The following is a 24,482-nucleotide window of genomic DNA, read 5'->3' on the forward strand; positions in this document are numbered from 1 at the left end:
TATTGACATGTGAAATCTCTACCAGCGTGAAAACAGGCTTACTGTGGATCACATCTGGAAATTGCATAGCCAGTGTGCCTCTCTATGCCCAAGAACTTTACCCAATATTATAGCCCCCCTCACCCACCCCAATTATACATGCATAACCACTAAACTTAAGCGCTGAAGGTATAAATATGTCGAATGTATATAGGACAAATTAGACCGTGAAATCGGCTGTTAAATTTAGGTACTGCTAAAACTCATTAAATGTTATTTTACAACTTATAAATAGGTTTATAATTTGTACAAAAACCCAGGGAATTAAAACTACTTTGTTTACAAAACAATTGGAGAATACATCTGCTATTGTAGAATACACTTGAACAAGTTCTTAAGGAAGGGTACAATTTTTCAAAGAACAATAGAACAACAAGTTATGCGAACAAAAATTTTATTTTTTTTTTTTTAATTTTTACTATATTTTTTTCGAAGTTTGCATATGAAGCAATCCAGCCCACATGTTGCTCTCATAAATTTGATACCAAGAAAGTATGAACTGTATTAGTTCCTGCCTCTAATCTCCCCCCCCCCCCCCCCCCCCCCCCCAACTCTTCTTGGGCTATCAAAAGTGGGCTCTAAATATATTTGGGTCCGTTTGTCGGAAGACAATTTAGTGATCTACCCGCGGTAAAGACATTGACATGAAAGAAACACATGCTAACAAATTGATAGAGTATAAAGACAAATTTATCGTTTATTAGTACAATAATTCAAAACATTCCCTTATTTTCAGCCTATCACGAAATTCCATTTTGAAGTCTTTGAAGCTTTTAGGAGGATATTGCAATTTTGAACTAATAAGTCTGGAGTAATTTATTTGCCCAAAAACGGGCAATTTCGCGTTTGATATATGTCCTTAAAATTGCGATTTGTTCATAAAATACACTCAGGTATATATAGGATATTCACCCGTTAGGAATTTTAAAGAGCCATAACATACCTTGTAAGTTATATAGTTTGCAATAAATAAAGAACAGTTACAACCGACATTTGTTCAACTTTAAGCCCCCCTCTCAATTTTGTCTTTGGATCGGTTTTACCTCTCTCTGATCAAAATAGAGTCCTTTAGTTACCTTTTCAATTTAAAAGACCAGTAAAACCCGGTTGCCGTGACTTATTATATGCTTTTGTAGTTGGCAAGAATAACGTATATTATGCTTTGTATATCGTAATGTTTGCTATGAGTTTAACAAAGAGTAACTAACCCCGCACTTATTCCCGCGGATAGCCCATAGAACCTAGGATAAATAACCCGGGTCCGAAGAATTAGAGCTACATAACAAATTACACAGACATATTTTTCTTCAGCTCGCGAACTTTCTAACAGGTATAGATTGAAAGAGAAAAAGAGAGAAAGACACTTATTAGTAAGCAGCAAAAAGGCAGAGCAGTTATTATTACTAACTAGCCATTATTACTACTAACCAGAATGACTTGAGGTGGTGGTTGGTGCAATGGGGTGCTTTATTGGCAGCTCCCTGCTTAATAAAACAATATAAACACTCAACATGAACAAATTTTCCTATCACGATCTCTATCTCACCCAACACAAATATACCCCCACCTATTTCTCTTTCTCTCGCTGATTTTGCTTACCAGTTTTCCGTTGTTACATTTTGCCCGGACGAATTACAGAGCCCTAAATGCGATCTATTTTGTTCTGTGTTATTGTTTCTCTGTGAAATAAATGAACATTTATAAAAAGCCTTATTTGTTCATAAAAATGACTCTTTATATCGTTTATTGTCGTTTTACAATATGAAACAGCCGAAAACTTTTTTAAAAATGTTTTTCGAAAAAAGTTTTGAAAAAAATCTAACTTTACTAAAACTGCTGTCAAAATGAAGCTTAAAATATAAGTTTCTGCAAACTTTAATTTTTTCCAAAATGCTGTTACCGTTTACACAAATAATATTTACCCAAAAAAAACTACTACGAATAAAAATTACTGATATAAAAAGAGACATGAAATTGCTAGCAGAAACGGACACTATTAGCACCCCTGTTTCCATATCGATCCTTTTTCCATTATTTTGAGCCGTCACAGAATATTCACATTACTAACAGGCTCTTAAACTTTATCATGGGGTTATTTTCTTTCGGCAACACAACTTTTACCAACTTCCAAATTATCACACAGCTAATTTGTTCACTCGCGTATAAAAATTCCAGCATTTTATTGTTGTTTATGTTTACATTTCTATCAAGCATTGATTGGATTAAACAGGTGGACTGTAGCAGAGATGAGGATAAACTGCTCAAGTATTTATTCGAGGAAAAACATTATAATTCCAGGGTGCGACCAGTCAAGGACCACAAGGATTCGGTCTGTGTCAATTTAAATTTGGGCGTGTTACAACTGCAGACGATAGTTGAAAAAGACCAAGTTATGGCCATTCAATGTGTTGTTCACATGGTAAGCGCCCGCGGCCCATAAGTTGTTTAATGGTCCGTTATAAGTCCATAGTTTATAACTAACTTCTTTAATGGTCCATATCAATATTCCACAGTTTATAAGATTGAAGGATACTAGATGTTTACATGTTTACCATTGTTTATTTTTGTTTGGTCTGTGGATTATAATTGTTTCGTCTAATTAGGGATCTAATCTGACCAGATTAATCCAAACAAATTTGCCGTTTTTCTGGTTGAGAAGCTGCGTTGTAAACAACATGTTATCCCAGTTGAGACCTCAACTAAACAATAATATAAGAATAACAATCACTCTTTCAACCTTGAGAAAGTTAACGCTAAAACATTGTTTTCTAATTGCGAAATAAGTCCGTTCTATCTAAAAAAGTTAGTTTTTTGAACACATCTTCGATGTAGAAAATTATAAAATGTCCCGCATAAAAAAATGCATACATCTATTGTTAGAAAAAATACATAAAAATCAGTGGAGAAACATTTAATCACTCACACATTACAAAGATATGAAATAACATCGAAAAAATAGTAGAATATTATACAACTGTCTATTTCTGAGCCTCAAAATAGATGACCAAATCACAAAAAAAATAAATGATTGAACTCTGCCTGAAAATTTTTCAAGAGTCTGATGCTATGTGTTTTAAAAATATTTAAGGCTCTCAATTGTTTTTCTTACCTTTCGAATGCACGGTTATTTGTTGTTTAAAAAATGTAGGAGATGAGCGGAAAGTGTGAATACGACGAAGAAATAGGCGGAATTTGGTGTGACAGTTATGTGGAATAGCGGAACACTGCTATGTTCCTCTCATTTTGCAGTGAGATATTATTTGTTCGAACTAACGATTAATGATCATCAATCAATCATATGATTCAGTTTTTTAGCACATTAGAGCAAAAAAGGACTTTTGATTTTGATATAAACATATTTTCTTAAAAATCCTAAATATCAATTCAAATTGATGACTTTCAATTTGATGCTTTTTTGATAGACAGAAAAAAATTATAAAAAGTTCCATTAGTAAAATTAATGGGCATTACACAATCCAGAATTAAACTTTTGCTCATAGACGTGATTACCACTTTTGGTTAGATTATGAGGCATTTCATATTTTTAAGGAATTTTGTTTGAAATAAAATCTTAAAATCTTGTAAAATTTTGAATAGCATTGTCAATCATACTTCTATCAGAACTCAGTGTGGGTCATTCAAAAATGTTTGAAGTATTTTTCAATTTTTCAAATTTTGAACACAATTTTGAGAATCTTTATAAAAGCTATGATACTAAGAAGCTACTTACAACTAAGAATTATTTTAAATATGTTAGAAACAACAAATAAAATATTATTTGGTTAGCAAATAAGTTCTCTAGTTCTGGGTGATCCTGCTTTTCGCTTTTATAATATGTTGCGACATTGGCGTCCTTTTTGTTTCATATTTTCCGATACTTTTTCTCAAAACGATTTCGGTTTTTGCAGTTTTATAATTTGTTCTTCATATTTGCCCGTAGATTTACAATTGAGGTGTAAATTTTGCTTCCCGGAATTTTTTTCATGCAACAATCAGCAGACAATATGCTACTTATATACTTCAATTAATGTGGTTCAAAAATCACTTTCAAAGGAATTACAGTCTTCGTATGTTACCAATACTTCTTTAACTCCACTGTCGGCAAACAAAGCTGTTTTAAAGAAAAAGAAATTTTTTTGAGAACTGTTTGCCTTTTACAGTCAATATTTGAGAAACTTTATATCATAAATAGATTTTTGAGCTTCAGATTTTTGTTGATTTATGTTGTTGTGAAAAGATGCTGAGGTTAAAATTTACACATGCCTTAATAATGTACGCAATAGTTGTCTTTGAAAATGGACATTTCAACCTCTGAGGTTTTTCTGTGAGAATTAAATCAAGTGGTAATGCTCTCTGCGGAGATACGTCTCACGCATTTGGTCACGCTGCCAAGAAAAAGTCCAAGTCTTTGACCATTCTGTGATAAGGAAACCCAAGACTTAGTGTTAGCTTGGCAGCGATGAAACAAAACTTGCGATATCTCAGGGCAAAAAAAAATTTCTAGGGACTGAGTTTTTCTATGAGTTTTGCTACCCAAATTTGCAACTACTGGAGAATAAAAACAAAAAATATTTAGCGTTTATACAAAGTGTAGTTAGAGAGTAATGTTTGTTGTCGCTCAAACTGCAACATGATTGTGGCAATATATTAAAAGATCTTTAAAAACCTACATTTTAAAAATGAAATCTAAGTCTTGGGATATCTGTGCAAACAGCAGACCAAGTCTACAGAGTCACACGTGAGTGCAGTTGCACCATAAACAATTATTCCTATCGCATTAGGTCTGAATCTAAGACAAGTAACAGCGTGGCAATAAACAGCTTATCTTTCACAGAAAACATGTTAACTTGCAACCTTGGGGCAGAAAATAGCAATTTACAAAAATATGGCAGCATGAAGCAATATGCCTATTTTTGTTGAAAAACACACAATTAAAATGCTAAATGGAAGAAACAAGTTGATAACAAAAACAATACTATGCGAAAGCCGAGGATGGACTTGAGGGTGAAATTTCTTTCTACGCTTATTATTTTTTAACGTTCAAAACAAATTGCTCAAGAATCATGCATGAATAATTTGTATATTTAATTTGAGAAATTTGTGCCCAAAGGTATCACAGGTTTCTGACAAATAATTACGCTTTGTTCACAAAACGATTGAAATGATGGAGCAGGAATTTAGTCAAACCAAAAAGTCAATTACATTTTTCGCTATTTTAGTTACCTTCCTGGCTCAGAAAGGGCTTTGGGCGCTCTAAGAGCTAGCACAAAAATCATAATTCTTCACTAGTTCGAATATACATTGTTGTGAGTTAAATCAAGTGGAAATTATTTTTGAATTTGAATGATACAGATTTTCAGTCAACAAATGTAGTTCAAGTAAGTTTCCCGATATTTTCAATGTCTGGAACAACTTAATATTTTTTGGAAAAACTAAATGGCAGGGCAAACAAAATTCGCTATGCAATTTATCCGGATTCTATTAATAAATTCTTGGCTGGTGCAGTTTTTAGTCGACATTTGTGCAAGTGTCCAAATCACAATTCAGCTAAATTGTACTTTTGTCAGCCAAAATTTTTTTCAAAGTTTTGGTTGACCCTGTGCAGAGAAAGTCCCTTAAACTATCTACAAATTGTAATAACGAATTAAGAAAAACCGATTGCCAATTGATTGCTTTTTATTTTTGAAGTCAAAGTTCCTCTAAGAACGTTATATGCTCGATGTTTCTAATTTCAGGCACGGCTTATGGTTTGATTTCATCAAAGAACAATATCACAGTTACTGTTGCTTCAATCAGTAATTGTTGTTCGACAGTCAGAAAAATTTCAATGGACTGCTAAAATTTCTCTTTTCCTAGAATTGCATTCAAAAGAGATTCCGTACTCTTCTTCAAATAGATATAATACTTTTTCTGAAGTCGCTCACTCATGATTCTCTAAGTATTGTTATATTATTTTTCAATTGGCCTGCTACACAGTTTATGAGAATAACGTAAATCATCGACTCAAACATGAACAATTTATCGGATATTGATAAAAACTAAAATTTTCATTTTTTTAAAAAAAAAGAGTATTCAACAGATCCTTTAATGATGGTAAAGGAGGTCCAATAGAAAAATGGGGCGTTATATTTTTTCGTAATCGCGTTTACATACTTTACAACTTTCACCATAAAAACTCGCCCAATTTTGCTTTTCAAGGCCATTCGATTTTTGTTTTAGTGTTTCCTTTTCCATCAAAGCGAGTTCGGTTTTGATTTTTTGTAAGACATTCAACGATCACTCAATTTCACGGCACTTGAAACTTCTATTCAACAAAATTTGGTTATTTTGGACAAGTTAAAAACAAAAAAGCAAAATGTGCTCAATAAAGCTCTCGTTGTGTTGATCAACACAGAAAATTTTTCATTCTCCGAATTGTCTCCCGCTTTCTGCAGTTTGGCCAATTCAAAAAGAGTACAATGGAGGCATAAGTGCGAATGTACAAAACATAACTACTGTTTGGGTTCAATTTTGTTCCAAAGTTGGTGGAATAAAGAGTATTTCTTTCCAAGAATATAAATTTCTGCTGGGCCTTTGAGATTTGCTAATTAATGTGATTTGACCATTTAAATTGTTTTGTTTTACCATTAATACTGTTTATTCTTTGCAATTAATCCTTCGCGTAGTTTTGTTGGTTTTCTGTTTTTCATTACATCAATATTGTTTTGTTAAAATTACCCCGTTTCTGTCTTCATTTAAAAACTCTTAGGTTTTGTTTTCCTATGCTTTTAAGGACAGTTTTTTGGTGTAAATTTTTGAAAATTTTTCCGAGTTTTTCAACAAGTTACCAAGTTATTCACCGACTTATCCTTACAGAGATGTTGAAACATGCTTCTTCCTTTTTGTCTGCATTTGTGCTTCGTTTGATGTTTAGTGGCTCGTCTGTCACGTGAGAAGTAACTGATGGAACAGGAATAGCGTCTCATGTGAACAAATTTTTTCGTCGTATTTTCCTCTTGCTTTGACTTTTGTTTTGATTATAAGTTATTGTTTGAAAAAGAATTATCTCCAAGTGCTGTCAAGATTAAATGTTTTGAATTCGCAACCTATCGATATTTTAAAAAAAAATAGATCTGCCTTTGATTTTGTTTTTGAATTTTGTCGGTGTCGAATTTGTAGTTTTATGAGAGGTCTACGACAATTTTTACTCAGAGTCCACTTCGGAGTCTTCGGGTTATCTTTGAATTTTGTGGGCATGAGACTGACCAATGTCAGTCAGTTTTTTAAATATTGGGGCTGCAATTGGGGGCGACTTTAGGAACACCTCCCGTTGCAGTCTAGCTGTTACTCTTAATCCCACCCCTACCCTATTCCCTTTCTATCAATCCGTCGCGGCACAAAAATAGTCACCAGCTTTGAACAGCATTTTTCTAAGAAAGTGGCCTCATTTTGCAGCAACACTCAGGTTTTTTGAGGAATCAGTCAAACTGGAAATTCTTTTTACTGGAAAACTATTTTCAGTCATGGACAGACGAGCAGCTTTCTTGGAACACAGAAGACTTTGACAACATAGACATGGTCACAGTTCCAGCCGACTGGATCTGGTTGCCAGACATCGCCATGTACAACAATGCAGATGGCAGCTACCAAATCACGACCATGACCAAACCCTGGATCTACTACAACGGGACTGTGTCATGGCGACCTCCATCCATTTACAAAAGCAGTTGCAGAATAGATGTCACATTCTTCCCATTCGATCAACAGATTTGTAACATGAAGTTAGGTTAGTAAGTTGATCACTATAACCCGGGTTGGTCATTTTACAAAATTCTAATATGATCTTGAATCGCGCTCAGATCTTCTGTGAAAAATCCCGGGCCGAGGAATATGGCCAAAATTATGTAAGATAAGCGGCAACTAGCGCTGACAAAAATTCAAAGCATTCAACGCAAAATTATGTAAGAAACGGCGGTGAATTTTCCGACTTGTCAACGCTAGTTGCCGCTGATCTTACATATTTAGCGTTGAATTTAGCGTAGATCTTACATATTTAGCGTTGAATTTAGCGTAGATCTTACAAAAAATCAAAGCGTTCACTTGAACTATTAACGTCCAATTGCGTATGGAACTCGAACTACTGACCTCCTGCTTGCTTGTTGCCTCTTCTACCATTTTGCCACAGTACCTTGGTTTCCTTAGGAGCCGCAATCCTTATAAAGCGTAGATCTTACATATTTTGCTTTGATTTTAGCGTAGATCGTACATATTTTGCGTTGAATTTACCGCAGAACTTGCATATATTTCGTTGAATTCAGCGTAGATCTTTCAAATTTTTTGTTGAAATCAGCATTGATCTTACATATTTGGCGCTGAATTTAGCGTAGAGGTTACACGTTTTGCGTTGAATTTAGCTGAAATCTCACATTAAATCAACGTATTCAACGCATTTACCATGTGAGGTTGAATTTACCATGTGAGGTTACACGTTTTGCGTTGAATTTAGCTGAAATCTCACATTAAATCAACGTATTCAACGCATTTACCATGTGAGGCGTACTGGGAAAAATTTAAATTTTTTTCAAGTTTTGAAAAAAAATTTGAATTCCTAAAATGGCCTGAAATGGTTTTTGCACCGTAAGAGAGCATTCAAAGGTTATTTTTTGCTGACTTCATTTTTCTCACTCGTGCAGTATAGGGGTCGAAACAGTGAAAAATTTACGTCATATCTGATTCTTAGTAAGCATACTGGCCACATTTCATTTTTAGTAACCACAATATGTTTTATATGAATCTTACTAGCCATAATAAGTCATATATGATTCTTAGTAACCATAGTAGGTCATATATGATTTTTAGTAACCATAATAGGTCATATATGATTCTTAGTAACCATAGTAGGTCATATATGATTTTTAGTAACCATAGTAGGTCATATATGATTTTAAGTAACCATAATAGGTCATATATGATTCTTAGTAAACATATTATGTTATATATGATTCTTAGCAACCATAATAGGTCATATTTGAGTTTTAGTAACCATAATAAGTCATATATGATTCTTAGTAACCATAGTAGGTCATAAAGGGTTTTTAGTAACCAAAATAGGTCATATAAGATTTTTTATTAGTTTTAGGAGTATCATAACAGATTTCATTCAGGTCGTATACCAACTGCTGCCAATCTTTTTTTGCCGTAATAGGCGTTCTTATAGGTTTTTCTCCGACGAAAATTTACAACAATCATTTATGTTTTCTTTGACTTCATACAAGGATCACGAATGATTTTTTGAAAACAAAAGAAGATATTGATCTGGGACATAGTGTATAATTTTTGATATCATATATGTTCATTGTATGACGACGCAACTGGGGGTTCTGTTCAAGTTCAGGTCGAGGTCCCACTCCGAGGCGCTGATCAAATCAACTTTGGGCGCAAACATGCGAGCCTGGCTCTCGAATTACATATTCTGGGACAAAATCAGATTGAACTAAGTCATGACATTGGACTGATCGGAGACTATTTTGCTCTAGCACAGTCTGATCAGAAGCGGAGTCGAGCGCGTTGAATTGTGAACTTCACTGAAATGCGCACTGAATTGGATTCTTGCGCTCAAATTATCCTCTGATTGCGCGCACCATACTATGATCAGAAGCCAATTTGAGCACAGGAATTTATGATCCGAGTTCATATTGGTCCCGGACTGCAACAAAGGGTAAATTTATGTTGAAATTGTGAAAAATAGGGTTGGTTGCTGTGAATAAATGGGTTCTTCAGTATTGTCGGCTTACCGCTTGCCACTCACACAAAACTCCCGGTCATAGCAGATGGTCATTTTTAATTTGTTTGATTTGTTGTTAATCAGAAGCGGATCCAAAGTTTTTGAAGAATGACTAGAAATTCTCAATTATGACTCTCATTTGACCTGCAATATGTTAGATATGCGCTTCAGGTCTAACTATTGTACAAATTATACCGGATTTTCCTGGTAATCGTTATTCCAAATTAACGTTTGCAAGTTCTTGCACGTTCTTCAGGAATCGCATCAAATGACTTGAATTGAATTGAATTGAAATTAACCAGCAGCAGTCAATATATATCATTTCTTAGTAACCATACTAGGTCATATGTGATTTCTTAGTAACCATAGAAGGTCATATATAATAATTCTGGTAGTCGTACAATGATCATATATGTCTTCATACAAACTGTTGTCAATATTCGTCGTCGTATTAAGCCTTCTCATATGAATTTCTCCATCGAAAAGTTACAACGATCATTTATGTTTTCTTTGACTTCATACAAGGATCATGAATGATTTCCTTGAAATCAAAAGAAGATATCGTAATGGGACATAATGTATGATTGTTATAACATCCTATATAATCCTTGTATGACTACGCAACGGTGGGTTCTGTTCAAGTCCAGGTCGAGGTCCGACGCCGAAGCGACTCTGATCAAATCAACGTTGAGCGCACACCTGCGAGCTTGCCGCTCGAATTACATAATCTGGGACAAAATCAGATTGAACTAAGTCAGGACATTGGACTGATTAGAGACCGATGAACAGTCTGATGAGAACCGGATTTGAGCGCGCTGAATTGTGAACAACACTGAAATGCGCGCTGAATTGGCTTCTTGCGCTCAAATTAGCCTCTGATGGAGCGCAAAAAGTGTGATCAACGGCTATTTTGAGCGCACGAACTTATGATCAGAGGTCATATTGGTCCCGGACTGCAGCGGGACTCCCTATGTTGAAATTGTGAAAGTCGGGGTGGGTTGCTCTGACTGAATTGTTTCTTCAAAATAATCGGCTATTCGTTTTCCCCGGTAGCCAGTGATACAAAACTCCCAGGCATCACACACGGTCATTTATAGTTTGAATGATTTGCTGGTTATACACGTTTTAAAATATGATCAAACATTCACTGTCTATTGTGACGCTAATTTGATCTGCAGTAAGGTAGATATATGATTATCAGGTATTATCGGGTATTTATCGCAAAATATGGTACCAAAATTTCCTAGTAATCGTAATTGTCACATTGAGGTTTTAAAGTTCTTGCACGTTCCACTGGAACCGCGTTAAGTGACTTGAATTGAATTGAAACTAACCAGCTGCAGTCAATCAAAAAATTACTAAATTAAACGAAAAAAGTGATGCTAAGTTTAGAAAAAAAGTCTTTCAATTTGGCAATTATCGATGACGTACGTATTTGTAAAATTTATAACAAAACTGTAAAAATCGTTATCTCTCAACTCGATTAGGTTTTGTCAAGTTTTGGTGTGGAATTTGTAGAAAACCCGCGAAAACTTAACAGGGATCCTGTGGAACTCTGCGGTCACATTTGAATGTATCTATTCCATGGTAATCGTATAAGGATCGTACTGAGATATAGCGTATGACTGTTCCGACCCACTTGAGGGGGGAGGAACGATATACTCAAATGGTTTTTTTGTTCAGTCAATTTTGACCGATCGAAATATTCATCGTACAGAGTTGTGAATGGTATCACTAAAAAGCCCCTCCAGCGTATAATTTGGAATTAAAAAGATTTTTTTGAATTTCTTATTTTACAGGGAGTTATCGATAGTTAAAGTTTTGCGAATAATTGACGGATTTCCGATGTTTTTATTCACATTTTCCGGATTTTCTAAAAATTGTAAAAATTGTTATTAATAGTAGTGTTAATTTTATTTTTAGAGACAGAAAAAGTACTGTTGACATTTTTCATTTAGTTTTTCTGGCTAAAATTTTGGCTAAATATTTCAAAATTCAGCCTTTTTCATCAAAAATTGCCCGAAATAAGCTTCATTAGGCCACATTGATTAAATTTTCAGAATGTACACACCCCAAAAATCGCAAACACAATCCTTGTTAACTGCAAAGACAGCTAGTTTTATTTCCACTTCCATTGAAGGTAGTCTAGAATCAAAGTTTTTCCGTTTTTTGCTAACTTTACTCTATGATAATCAAAAACGCAGCATAACTAACAAATTATCTAGATCTGAAGCATTTGAAACAAATGCGTGCTCTAAATGGACAAACAGCAGTAGCGGGGTTGGTTTTGTTGCAATCTTGGACTGTTACAATCAATAAAGAATTCGGATTGTAATCAGTCGATTTTTTTAAAAAAAAAAGATTAAGAGCTTTTTATGTTTATTAAAGAAAAGAACAATTCACATCAAAGCTCACTGTAGGTAGGCCCAGATGGTTTTCTAGGCAGTTCCAAATGTTTCTATCCATTGTCTTTAGACGAAAGATTTTGGTCCTTCTGACTTTTCAAAATGTTTGCTTTTTAAGTGAACATTAGCTTATTGGACTTTGCCCCAACTTATAGCTTAGTGTCAGCAAAAAAGCATGGTTATTCATCAGCTTCTTTCTATTTAATTAAAATTTGAAAACATTTGCGGTTTCATGCGTTATGATATGGTTTTCTGGCTTCGACACTACTCGATATCACAAATTTTTTTGATTTTTAGGTATCGGCCAAATTTCACGTTTTTTTCTCGTTTTTTTTTCACATTATCTCATTATTGACAGTTCACATATTGCATTATTGCGGTTCAAAATAAGACACAATTGATGACATAAAAGTCTTTAAAGGCATATCATATGGTTTTAACGGCTTCGACACCCCATTCTCGAAGAATTTAAATTAAGTTTTTACAATTGTCTTTAATTGTCGTTTTTACTTTGTCTTTATAATCGTATGAAACTACCTGGATAAAAACAGGTCTCATTGGCATTTCATGAAGGAATAAATGAGTCTTTGTTCTGATTTGAGTAGATAGCTGATGGCCTTCATGACTTTGAAAACAGTTGTTTTCAAAAACAAAAAAAAATTTTATTTTCTGAAAAACTCATTTTTGTTATTTTCTGTCTATTTCTTACCTAGTCTCGCTAATAACAGGTCAAATATGACCTTGTTGTTGTCGAGGAAAGGTGCAAGTGTAAAAAATCTAATGCTTTTTTAAGAATTCGTTATGAATTTACTGGATTCGACACGGATTTTTCGCACAAAAAGTAAAAGGTTTTTATCATTAAAAAGTGAACTAATTTTTAACTTTTGTCTATTTCTAACGCTTTCTTGCAGACGTAAGACATATTCTGACTTATTACAGGTCTTAAGCACTTCTTTTGGACGAATAGGCGAACCTGCTTAATTTTTACATTTTGTATCTAATCGCTTTCAGGACTTTGATAATAACTGTTTTCGAAAAAAAAGTAATAATTAATTTTGCCCTTTTTCTCTTTTTAATTGTTACCTATTCTCTTCAATGAGAAGACCGACACCACATTTTTGTCGTTCGAAGAAGGCTCAATTGAACATATTTTGAGGGGCCAAATATGGTTTTAAGGCTTCGACAGCGTTTTCTCGCAATTTTTAATTGAATTTCATTTTTTTGTCTCTCTTTGTTGTTCTTCATATAACCACTTAAAAAATTGATTATTGACAGGTTTTAATGCCCTCCTATAGAGGAGCGTGTGATCATACTTATATTGAATGTTTTCAATTGCCATCTAATAGTTTTCCTTACTTTAAAATAAATGTTTTTAAAAATTTAAGCCATTTGTTTTTTTTTGTTCGTGTTTGCCTAATTGTTAACGAGCCTTTTTATTGAGTGGTTCATATCTTTTCTAGTGACATACAAGTTATTTTGTTTAGTTTCACCTTTATCCGACGCTATTTTGAGCTGGTTGGCAAGTTTTTTTTAAATGGACATAAAGTTTTGGATGTAATTAATGTTTGTTGTTATTGTTGTTTGATTTTGTTGTTCGTCTTGACTTGCTTTCTTAATAATTACTGATCTCATGAATCTAATGCAGAATTTTTTACTCCACTGAGTTATTTGCGTTGGAGGCGTTCTTTGTTCATACACATTTTTGTGAAAAAAAACTTGAATTTTTGGGGTTTTCTGTCTGTTCCTCATTTGGTAGACATTTATGCCAAAAATGTGAATGAGCGGGGTCGGAACTTTATGTGCCAACGCACATTACCGAGCCTCCTTGTTTGTTTGAAATCTTATATGATACTTGAAATCATGTAAGATGAAATCTATGATTACTAAGAAGTGGTAACCCAGGTCGGCAATGTTCTCCTTTTTTGTTTTAGGTCCCTGGACACACGATACCAATTTAGTAGACATGACCAGTTACTCCCACGCAGACATGAGCATGTTGAAACCAAGTGGGGAGTGGGAGATTATTGGGATTCCCTCTCAGAAACACATCATCTCATACGAGGAGTGCTGTGGGGCAGTCGCCTACGCAGACATCACCTATTACGTCATCCTCCAACGCAAACCTCTCTTTTACACAATGACTCTGATTGGTCCATGCGTTCTCATTTCGTTTCTAACTGTGCTTGTGTTTTACGTGCCCTGCGAGGAGGGCGAAAAGGTTGGGCTTAACTTTGGTTCTCCACGTCAATTTATCAATAAGTTTTGTTGAAGATATTCCTTCAAAACTACAAAAGTTAATGGTAAAATTATAAAAAAGTGAAATTTACACGTAATTAGTTAACTTCTGTGCACCGCAGAAAATTTTTGTAAAATTTTTAATCGAAAAAGTATTAGCGTCAACTGAGGAAACTTTCCAGTAATTTAAGCCTGTATTTAAGCCAGTAATTTCCAGTAATTCCCATTGGAAGCATAAGAACCTTTACTCTGATAAAAAACAATATTTCAGTTCGGTTATCCAGATCGAGGTCCTCGTTCAGTCATATGATCAGAGCATCACAAAGCCAAAGTCTAATCATAGATCTCTATGGTCTGGATAGGTGTAATCATAAGAGATTTTGATCCGTAAGGGTCTGATTTGCGATTTTGAAAGAAAACCTCGACCTGGTCGTGATCAAACAGAATTATTCTCGTCAAAGCTCTTCATCAGATCTTGAATGTCATTATTGACGTCTATAAACAATTCATTTGGTAATTTAGGTGACGTTGGCGATTTCGGTGCTGTTGGCACTGACGCTGTTCCTCCTGTTGATAGCAGATATCATGCCAGCCACTTCCCTTGTCATTCCTCTCATTGGGAAGTACCTCCTATTCACCCTCATCATAGTCACTCTATCCCTCATATTCTCAGTTGTCATCCTCAACGTCTACAACAGGGGTCCAGGAAACACCAAAATGCCCAAATGGATCAGGTCTGTTTTGCTACAAATTGATATCACTGGATCAAAATACCCAAAAGTTTTTAATTCGATCTCAACGGAAAATTGTATCAATTACATTCCTGTTGTTCTTCTTATATGATGCGATTTTTCGTGCAGCCAATTTTTTGTCTGTCAGTTTTGTCGTCTAACCGACGAATTGTTAATTGCTCTCAAGCGAAGTTTCTAGCAATTATATTCGTCCTGTCGGTCTTTTTTATGCAATTTTTCGCCTGACCGAATTCTCGTCTGACCCATTTGACTTTTCTTCCTCACAAACTGGATAAACAGGCAGCGCCCAGCGAGCATTAAGTGTTCTCAGAAACTGTTTTGGGGACTTATACTTATGGTGTGAAAGGCGGTCCTTAGAGGATGACAACCCCCCCCCCCCCACAACCGCTCCAAATCTGCCCCCTCTCACTTCACCCCTCCCCAATCCCCACCCCTGCACATGGTTCAGGCCGTAAGGGCCCCGTGCAGCCAAAAACAGACTTCCCACCGTTGCTCCCCCCACAGTTGCCCCATCCCCCGTTGTTGCCCCCATCCAATTGTTGTCCCCCATCAGACCCAATGCACCCCCGATGCGCTCACCTCAGGCCCCTTCAATTAAGCTGAAGCTAGTTTCACTATACCGTGGCTAGCTACTGACAAAGCCAACCGCTCAACGGTCGTTTGAGAGCAAATCACCGGACGTTAGTCGGTTTTCTTAATAATGTTTGCTTTGACAAGGAGGATGAAGTGGAGAGGCAAATACCAATGGCATTAAATTGTAAGGTTTAGAGCCTTACTATAGTCTCTAAGCGCGTGATTCATAAAAACTACTGAAAAGGCCATTCATAATTTGAAGTGCAAATCTTGGCAGTTTTGAAGCATACAGAATCTTACTACCTAATCCAAAACCGCGCCAAATTCGTTTGTCCGACGTATATTGTTGGGTTATGGACTTTCGCAAGCGGAATAAAAAGCGTTTTTAACTAACTAAAATAATTAATTTCTCAAAAATGAGAGAATAACAAAATGATATTTTACAGCAGATTTTAGAGATTTACAGGAGAGATCTGATTATTAGATCAAGATGGTGATTTGAATTTGGGGATGAAAAAGGACTCAAAAATCAGCTGTATAAATACCCATTATCAGTGTGAAAAAGTCAAGATACAAAACTAATCTTAGCACCGTGATTTATATTGGGGGTAGCAAAGGTTACCCAATATGGTTTGCTTCTGCAAATCAGTCGCAAAGGGAACCATAAATGGAATGCATTTGCACTTTTCTAAGAATTCATTCACACTTCCGGAGATATCATCATCATTTAATACATGCTGGGAAGATTTTAAATTAATTAATCTAACTCTAATAATAGTTATCTAGATTCACCAATTTGAACCGAATATTGATTCTAAGCACCATTTCTTGACGATTCATTTATATAATTTCTTTGATCGAAGTCATATTGACTGTCTTTCTAATCTGGTAAGTCAAACTTTCTTTCTAATTCTCACTAAGTTTAAGACTATAGTTTGATCCATATTCTAACACCCCCACTCAGACTTGAGCTGATTGCGTAGAGTCTGTTCCCATCAAAACTGCTCTGAATGTTTCCACTTTCGAAACGGGAAAGGACTTTGTGAAGATGTCCGCTGCCTTTTTGTCTGTAGGGACGTAATGAATTAAAATAGTCCCATCCTCCGTCTTGTCCCGGATGAAGTGGACCTTTGTTTCGATGTGCTTGCTCCTTTTGTGCATGACTGGGTTTTGGCAGAGTCTGATACAACTTTGGTTGTCTTCTCCAATTGCTATTGGACGTTTCTGTTGGATGCCAAAATCCTCTAGAAGTTGTTTCATGTAGATTGCTTCCTGAACTGCTGCTGCCATGCCCTGATATTCTGATTCTGATGAAGAAAGAGCAACTGTGGCCTGCTTCTTGACACCCCAGCTGAGTGCTGCGCCACGTCCGTTGAGCTTGAAGTAATAGCCCGTTGTTGATTTTCTGTGGTTCACGTCTCCAGACCAGTCTGAATCACTTTCCCCCACTAAATCATAACTAGCCTCTTTTGTGTAAGTAAGTTTTAAAGTTTTTCAACCTTGAAGATATCGCAGAAGTCGTTTTCCGCACATCCAGTGTTGATTGGTAGGTGCATTCATGTGTCTGGACAAAATGTTGACTGTGAACATGACGTCTGTTTGGCCAGATACAGAAGTGATCCAAACAAGCTTCTGTAGATCCTCTGGTCCACTTCTTTGTCTCCGTTCTGTGCTGTCTGAAGTTTCAAATTCAAACCAGCTGGAGTTCTTGAGGGTTTGCATTGATCCATTTGAAACCGCTCTAGCATTGTTTCTATGTAGCGTTCTTGGTCGACTGTGACTTTGCCCTCTTCTCGTCTGATTCTTAGACCCAGAAACCAGTGTAGTCTCCCTCTGTCTTCCATGTGAAAGGTTGCTTCTAGTGCCTTCTTGACATCCGAGACCACTGTCATACTTCTTGATGCTACTATGATGTCGTCAACCCAGACCAAGATGAAGTTGTGATCCTCTGCCTCTGATCTTGCGAACAAGCAGTGATCGTTCCTGCTTCTGGTGAACCCCTGTCTCAGTAGGAAGTTTGCCAGCTCTTTGTACCAATTGTTAGCAGCCTGTTTAAAACCATAAATTGATTTATTTAGTCGACATACTAACTTCTCCCATCTGATCCGCGTTTTACAAACTCCTGTGGCTGTTCCAGATACACTTCTTCCTCGATTGGTGAGTGCAGGAAAGCAGTCTTGACATCAAATTGGTGCATCACATGGCCCTGTTTCGCTGATAGCTGAAGTAGAATCCTGAATGTCTCTGGCTTGCAGGTAGGCGCAAAAGTCTCAAAGGAGTCCAGTCCTTCCACTTGTTTGAAACCTTTCGCCACATAGCGCGCTTTGTACTTGTCCACTTGACCACTGGGTCCCAATTTCACTTTGTAGACCCATTTGCCCGGTATGACGTCCCTGTCTGTGGGTGGTCTCACTAGGTTCCAAGTCTCGTTGTCTTGGAGTGCCTTGACCTCGTCCTTCATTGCTCGGTGCCACTGGTCCCAATCGTCAACTTGCTTGGCTTCGTAGACTGTTTTTGGTTCCACATAGTCGCTCTCAGTCACAGCAAGATGGGTCCTGACTTCTCCAAAAAATTGCGGAACATTCCTTGCTCGTGTCCCTCGTCTGGGCTCTGCTCTGTCCGCGTGTTCCAGTGCATCTTCATTGAAGCCAACTGTCTCTAACTGTGAGAAGTCTTCTGTGTCACTGTCTTCCAGTGACTCTGAGTCTCTGTGACTCCCTCTTGTTGCAGTAGATCCTTCATCTAGTGCTGTTTCTCCAACATCCGAGGCCTGTTGTCTCAGTGTTGTTTCTTGAGTATTCACGCTCCCTGCGTCATGCCACTCCTCCTTTATTGCAGTAGATGTGTCCTGTCGTTCTCTGTTGTCATCGTCTTGATGACCGTCATCTGGGAGCCAGATTCCCAGTTCCGACCCATCATCTAGTAGGTCAGCCGTTTCTTTGTTGTCAGGGATTGAGCCCACTTCAGACTCCTTGATGATCACATCTCGAACTGACATTACCTTGCGTGTGTTGGGTATGTACACCAGGTATCCGTTTTCTCCTTCAGTGTAACCCACAAACTTTCCTTCCAGTGCCTTGGGTTCAAGTTTGCTGACTTCTCTGTGCCTCTCCCTCATGAAGACTGTGCAACCAAAAATAGATAATTTACTAATTGGAAGCTCAGGTTTTATACCTCTCATCAGCTCTGCTGGGCATTTTTCTTCTCCTCGTCTCACAGCCAAGTTTCTGATCCTTGCTGCGTGAAGAATTGCTGCTCCCCACATCATCTTGGGAAGTCCTGAGTCAATGAGCAAACATCTTGCCATCTCCAGCAGTGTCCTGTTGCACCTCTCAGCTAACCCATTCTGTTGTGGCGTCTCTGGTATGGTCTTCTCCTGTAGAATGCCTGCATCTAAGCAGTACGTCTTGAACGAACTGCTCTGAGAGAAACTTCTTCGCATTGTCTTGCCTCAGCTTCTTGGGCGTGCCCACACTGAGAACAATTTTCTTCAGGCTGGCCAATGCTTCACTCTTTGCCTTAAGCAATTCCACGAACACAAACTTCGTGTACTGGTCTGCAAACACTATGCAGAACCGGAATCCTGACAGTGACTCTACTCTGAAAGGTGCCATCACGTCTGTGAACACCCTCTCCAGCTTCTCTTCTGCTTATGTCTCTGCCACTCTTGGTACTGGAGTCTTTGTGATCTTGGCCAATGCACACACATTGCATACATCATCAAGTTCCCCCACTGTCTCTGGTGCATTCCTGACCACATCCGCTTGATTCAAATGACCCAATCGTCTGTGCCACTTCCTTGCACTGTCAAGTTTCACGCTGTTCGAACTCATCTTGAATTCTAGAACACTGCAGGTTAAGCAAAACAAAGTATTTTCTTGTGTTAGTTTTACCCGAGTTCCCTTCTGGAGTTTCATGCAGCTGTTTCCTCTCTCGAAAGTGAAGCTATGTCCCCACTCCGTGTATCTTGAGACTGATAGAGGGTTTGAAGAATAGTCCGGCACACACAGAATTTTTTGAGTTCGCATTGGAATTCCTCTTTGTTTGAGGGTATGCTGATCCTCACACAGCCTCTGCCCACCACTCTGGAAGCCTCTCCGTTGGGATTTCTGACCACTGATTGAATGGGCACAAAGTCGAGGAACGCATCGATGTTCGTCACTATGTGATCTGTACAACCACTGTCCACTAGCATGCCTGCTGTCTTCCACTGGGTAAGAGCTGCCCAGCATTCCTCGTCTGGTGTAGCCAATGTTGGACCCATTGCCACTGACTCATGTTTGCCTCCATCTCTTTGTCTCTTGCATGCCCTGTCTAGGTGACCCTTCTCACCACACTTGCTGCATTGTGCTGTCTCCTTCTTCCTGCAGTCCTTAGCAAAGTGTCCAGGGATCCCACAAACAAAGCAGTTTCCTTTCTTGGGTCCCTTCTTGAAGTCACGCTTCACTACCAGTGCCACTGAGCCACTTTGTCCCTTGTGTCTCTGCACCGTGCTCTCATGAAAGTTCTGCAGCCTTTTCCTCAACTCTGTGAAGTTCGTTGCCGGGTTGAAGCTTTCCTGTATAACAAAACTTTCATACCTCATTGGCAAGCCATTGAGGACCAAGGCGTTGAATAGGGTCTCTGAGACCGCTTCCCCTGCTTCTTGTAGCCTTGTGAGCAACTCCTGTCCTCTGATGAAGAAGCTGTCTAAATCCTCAGAATCCTCGAGCTGCAGTCGAGCAAGCTGTGCCACTAAAGTCACCACTGTCGGCGTCTCCACACTCCATCTTCAATGCCATCATCTCCCTCACAGTCATGTCTCATCAGCATGAGGGTTGTTGCATCTAGTCAGTGCCAGATATCACCACACATTGCTCCGTTTCTCCTTGATGTCTGCAACTTCCTTCTCATATGCATCCTTCAGCACCTTGTGGTTCTTCTTCTCATCATTGGTTGCCCCATTGGCCAGTGGCGCATGCCCATTGGGTTGCTCCTCTGTCCCCAGTAATGATTTGTAGAGGCCCTTCGTCTGCATCATCGCCACAAATCTTGTGCTCCAGATTGGAAAGTCCTGTGCCTTTCCTGTGTAGGTCAGCAGCTTCACTGTCTGTTGATTCATTGGAGTTTGAGCAGGCAAAACAGTTGTGAAAAGAAAAGGTTAATGGAATAGGATTATGACTGTCAACAACAAATTAGTTTTGTTTTGGAAATTAATTTTATGACTAAAAAAATTGCAGGGCCCATAACCTGTTGGGTTATGGACTTTCGCAAGCGAAACAAAAAGCGTTTTTAACTAACTAAAATAATTAATTTCTCAAAAATGAGAGAATGACAAAATGATATTTTACAGTAGAATTTAGAGATTTACAGGAGAGATCTGATTATTAGAGCAAGATGGTGATTTGAATTTGGGGATGAAAAAGGACTCAAAAATCAGCTGTATATATACCCATTATCAGTGTGAAAAAGTCAAGATACAAAACTAATCTTAGCACCGTGATTTATATTGGGGGTAGCAAAGGTTACCCAATATGGTTTGCTTCTGCAAATCAGTCGCAAAGGGAACCATAAATGGAATGCATTTGCACTTTTCTAAGAATTCATTCACACTTCCGGAGATATGATCATCATTTAATACATGCTGGGAAGATTTTACATCAATTAATCTAACTCTAATAATAGTTCTCTAGATTCACCAATTTGAACCGAATATTGATTCTAAGCACCATTTCTTGACGATTGATTTATATAATTTCTTTGATCGAAGTCATATTGCTTGTCTTTCTAATCTGGTAAGTCAAACTTTCTTTCTAATTCTCACTAAGTTTAAGACTATAGTTTGATCGATATTCTAACATATATCGATAATGTTTTTCATAATGTTTTTCCAAAAAGGGATTGCCTTTGAATTTTAATGTCAGGCTTTGATTTTAAGAATATGCTTTCATTTTAGAAAAAAAAATTAACGTTTAATTTTTGTTTGAGACATCTGGTTACATAGATCCAGAGGTCGGAACTTTTTTTAAGGCCAGGTAGAGTATCTCTGCATTTATAGTTGATAGTTTTGCACATTGATTATTACAGTATAAATAAAATGTAATGGAATGCCCCTATCTTTTATTAGGGTTTTCAAACCAACATCCGTGCGTAAATACCCATTGGTTTGTTCACACAGGCTTTAAAACACAATCGATCTTCACGCAGCGGTTTGAGATTAGTTCCAGTAGTTAATTTTGACAGTGTCATCTACCGTTACTGCCCCAGACGAAATTCATGTATAATTTTTGGAATAGAAAATGTATAAATAATTCAGAATTAAAACAAAATTTTCAACATTTAAGAATGGAATGTTTTTGAGTGTTGACGTTTGTTTTCAGCTCATGCAAAATGAAATAATCGAAAACGAGTTCAAAAACAGGAGACATATCAACATTTTTCTAGTGATCATTATTGATGATTTATAGGCTACATACTGATGGTAGTCTGGGTTTACATAATCGTTCAATTTGGACTTCTTGACCTAATATATTTTCAATGTTAATCAAAGTGAAATAGCGAAAACGAGAAAAAAAGCGAAAGGAAAAAAATGCCAGCTTTATTGCAAATGATAATGAAATAATCTAACTATTTTTGTGAAGTATCCATTTTTTTACTGGGGTGTTTTGCAAGCGGCGGAGTTTTATCGTGTTCAAACTGATAATATTTTCCGCGATAAATTACTGACTATAAGATGTATTTTGAGATCTAATATGATTTGAATTCTGATTTATTTGGGTTCACTCTTTTAAAAAGAGAGTGAGGTCATAAGAATTAAAAAGAATAAGAGTGCGGACCAGAATTCGCATGAGAATTTTAATTTTAAGAGAATGGAACGGTTTTCTTCTGTTTAGACAAGTTTTCATAGAAGCGATGCCCCGTGTTCTCCGAATGGAGAGACCAGAAGGCGGGGAGGAGTTTGTTCCCATATGGGAGAGGGTCGGACCCAACAACGGACAGCCAGGTGAGTGTTTGTCTCTATTCTTTTTTTGTTTTCTGTTATAGTTTCAGTAAACATAATTACACCAGTAAAGTTGAAATTGCATTGTGATATTCAAATTTATTTATTAATGATTTTCACTGTGAAGATATTACTAACTGGAGTTGATGAATGCTAAATTGGTTTCAAACTAAAATAAAAAACAAGAGAATATTGGGAAATAGCTCCAATTTTGGCAGAATTGATCAATGCTGTTTGGAAATTACAGTATCATGTTGCAGAAAAAATATAATAAAAACAAATGTTTAAATGACCAATTTTATAATTTTTACTATGATTGGAAGCGTATTTGGCCAGCGTAATTAATTTCAATACTTTTTGTGAATTTTACACAGATGGTAAAAAAGATAGAGAAAATTCAACTAAATTTTCGCTATTTCGAAATCAAAATAATATTTTCTCATTGACTATTCTCAAACTTCTATTGATCCCGGAAAAAATTAACAGAAATCGAAATCAGTAAAACACAACCATAATCACAGTAAAACAAAAACGAATCTAGAGAAACTTCAAAACAAACAAAATTCTAATAGCTCTTTTGAGCATAGCTTTGTCATGACAATGCTTTTTTTTATCTAATTCAAGTTTATCAGTGTTTTTAGGAGGCAGTGAAAACAAAGATTTTAAATAATGTTTCGAATCAATCATTTTGTCACTAAAATTTACTTTATGTTTGATTTGAGCTGTTATTGCCATTTTTTCGGAGAGCTACGCCGTTTGCTTCATACGCATTTCTCATGTAGTAAAAACTTTAAAAACTTTAAAAACTTTTGCCGCTCTAAGGGCTTTTTATTCAAAAATTTGGAAACAATTTTTTTGTCATTTTCAGAGAAAAATGTTCGAATGGTGTCTTACGTTGCACGCCAAAGAAAACCTTTAGAGAAGAACTGAAAGCAATTTTGCAGAATGTAAATTTCTAAAGCCTAGGTTCTTAATAGTGTTATTATAAGATCCTTTTGCTTGTTTAATATTTCAACGAAGAGCAGAATCCAGCGCAACATCAAGGTCTTGCCTGAATTGCAATTATTAGCGCATGTTGTGTGAAAAAAAATTGCCTATTATTTCCAAATTTTCCAATTTTTCAAATGTCAGGCGATTGATTGAGAGAAACAGACCAATCATTTTGTTTTTGTTTGTTATTCATGCTCTTTTAATATACGCATTGTGAAACATGAAAAAGCTGGAAAACATAAACTAAACAAGACATTGAGCACTTCATTTATTTATTCAATCATTGTTGCCTCCAAACTACCCTTCCACGGTTTTTGTACATAACTGAATTTGCAAATTATGAAAATAACCTTGACAAAAATTTTCTATTAGTCAATTCAACATTTGTGTAGAGTTACCTAGATATTTTTCCATCGGTGTTTAAGAAATGAAAATTATTTTCTTTTCCGACAGACCTATTTGTATTCATTATTTCGTTAAGCACATTTGCAATTTTTTGTAGCAGAATTTAACTTGAAAGATAGAAAAAAATTAAAATAGAAATATTGAGTTAATTTCTTCATTTCCCTCTGGTGAATTGCATTAACATCTAAATTATGAAGAGACATTGACAAATTGCTGGCATTCGAAATTTTCAAAACCATTGTCTTGTTGCTCGAATGGTTAAAATTTTTGTCTGCAAGCAAAACTTTAAGAGAATTCAAAGTTATCAGTTCCCGGGGTTAGGTGTTAGAAATATGAACTGC

General features: G+C 36.6%; 1 protein-coding gene across 1 annotated transcript in view; it reads left to right on the plus strand.

Moving 5' to 3' along the window:
* Positions 1-1,095: 1,095 nt before the first annotated feature.
* LOC142343294 (acetylcholine receptor subunit alpha-like) overlaps positions 1,096-24,482 on the plus strand; it is a 34,204-nt gene continuing 10,817 nt past the window's right edge. Inside the window, exons 1-5 of the mRNA XM_075395102.1 lie at positions 1,096-2,458; positions 7,540-7,804; positions 14,139-14,425; positions 14,965-15,176; positions 22,640-22,749. Coding sequence (XP_075251217.1) covers positions 2,126-2,458; positions 7,540-7,804; positions 14,139-14,425; positions 14,965-15,176; positions 22,640-22,749 — 1,207 coding nt within the window. The 5' untranslated portion in view covers positions 1,096-2,125. The remainder of the gene's footprint in view (positions 2,459-7,539; positions 7,805-14,138; positions 14,426-14,964; positions 15,177-22,639; positions 22,750-24,482) is intronic.

The sequence above is a fragment of the Convolutriloba macropyga genome, chromosome 7 (genome assembly GCF_964194025.1).
Source record: "Convolutriloba macropyga chromosome 7, txConMacr16.3, whole genome shotgun sequence".
NCBI lineage: Eukaryota > Metazoa > Xenacoelomorpha > Acoela > Convolutidae > Convolutriloba > Convolutriloba macropyga.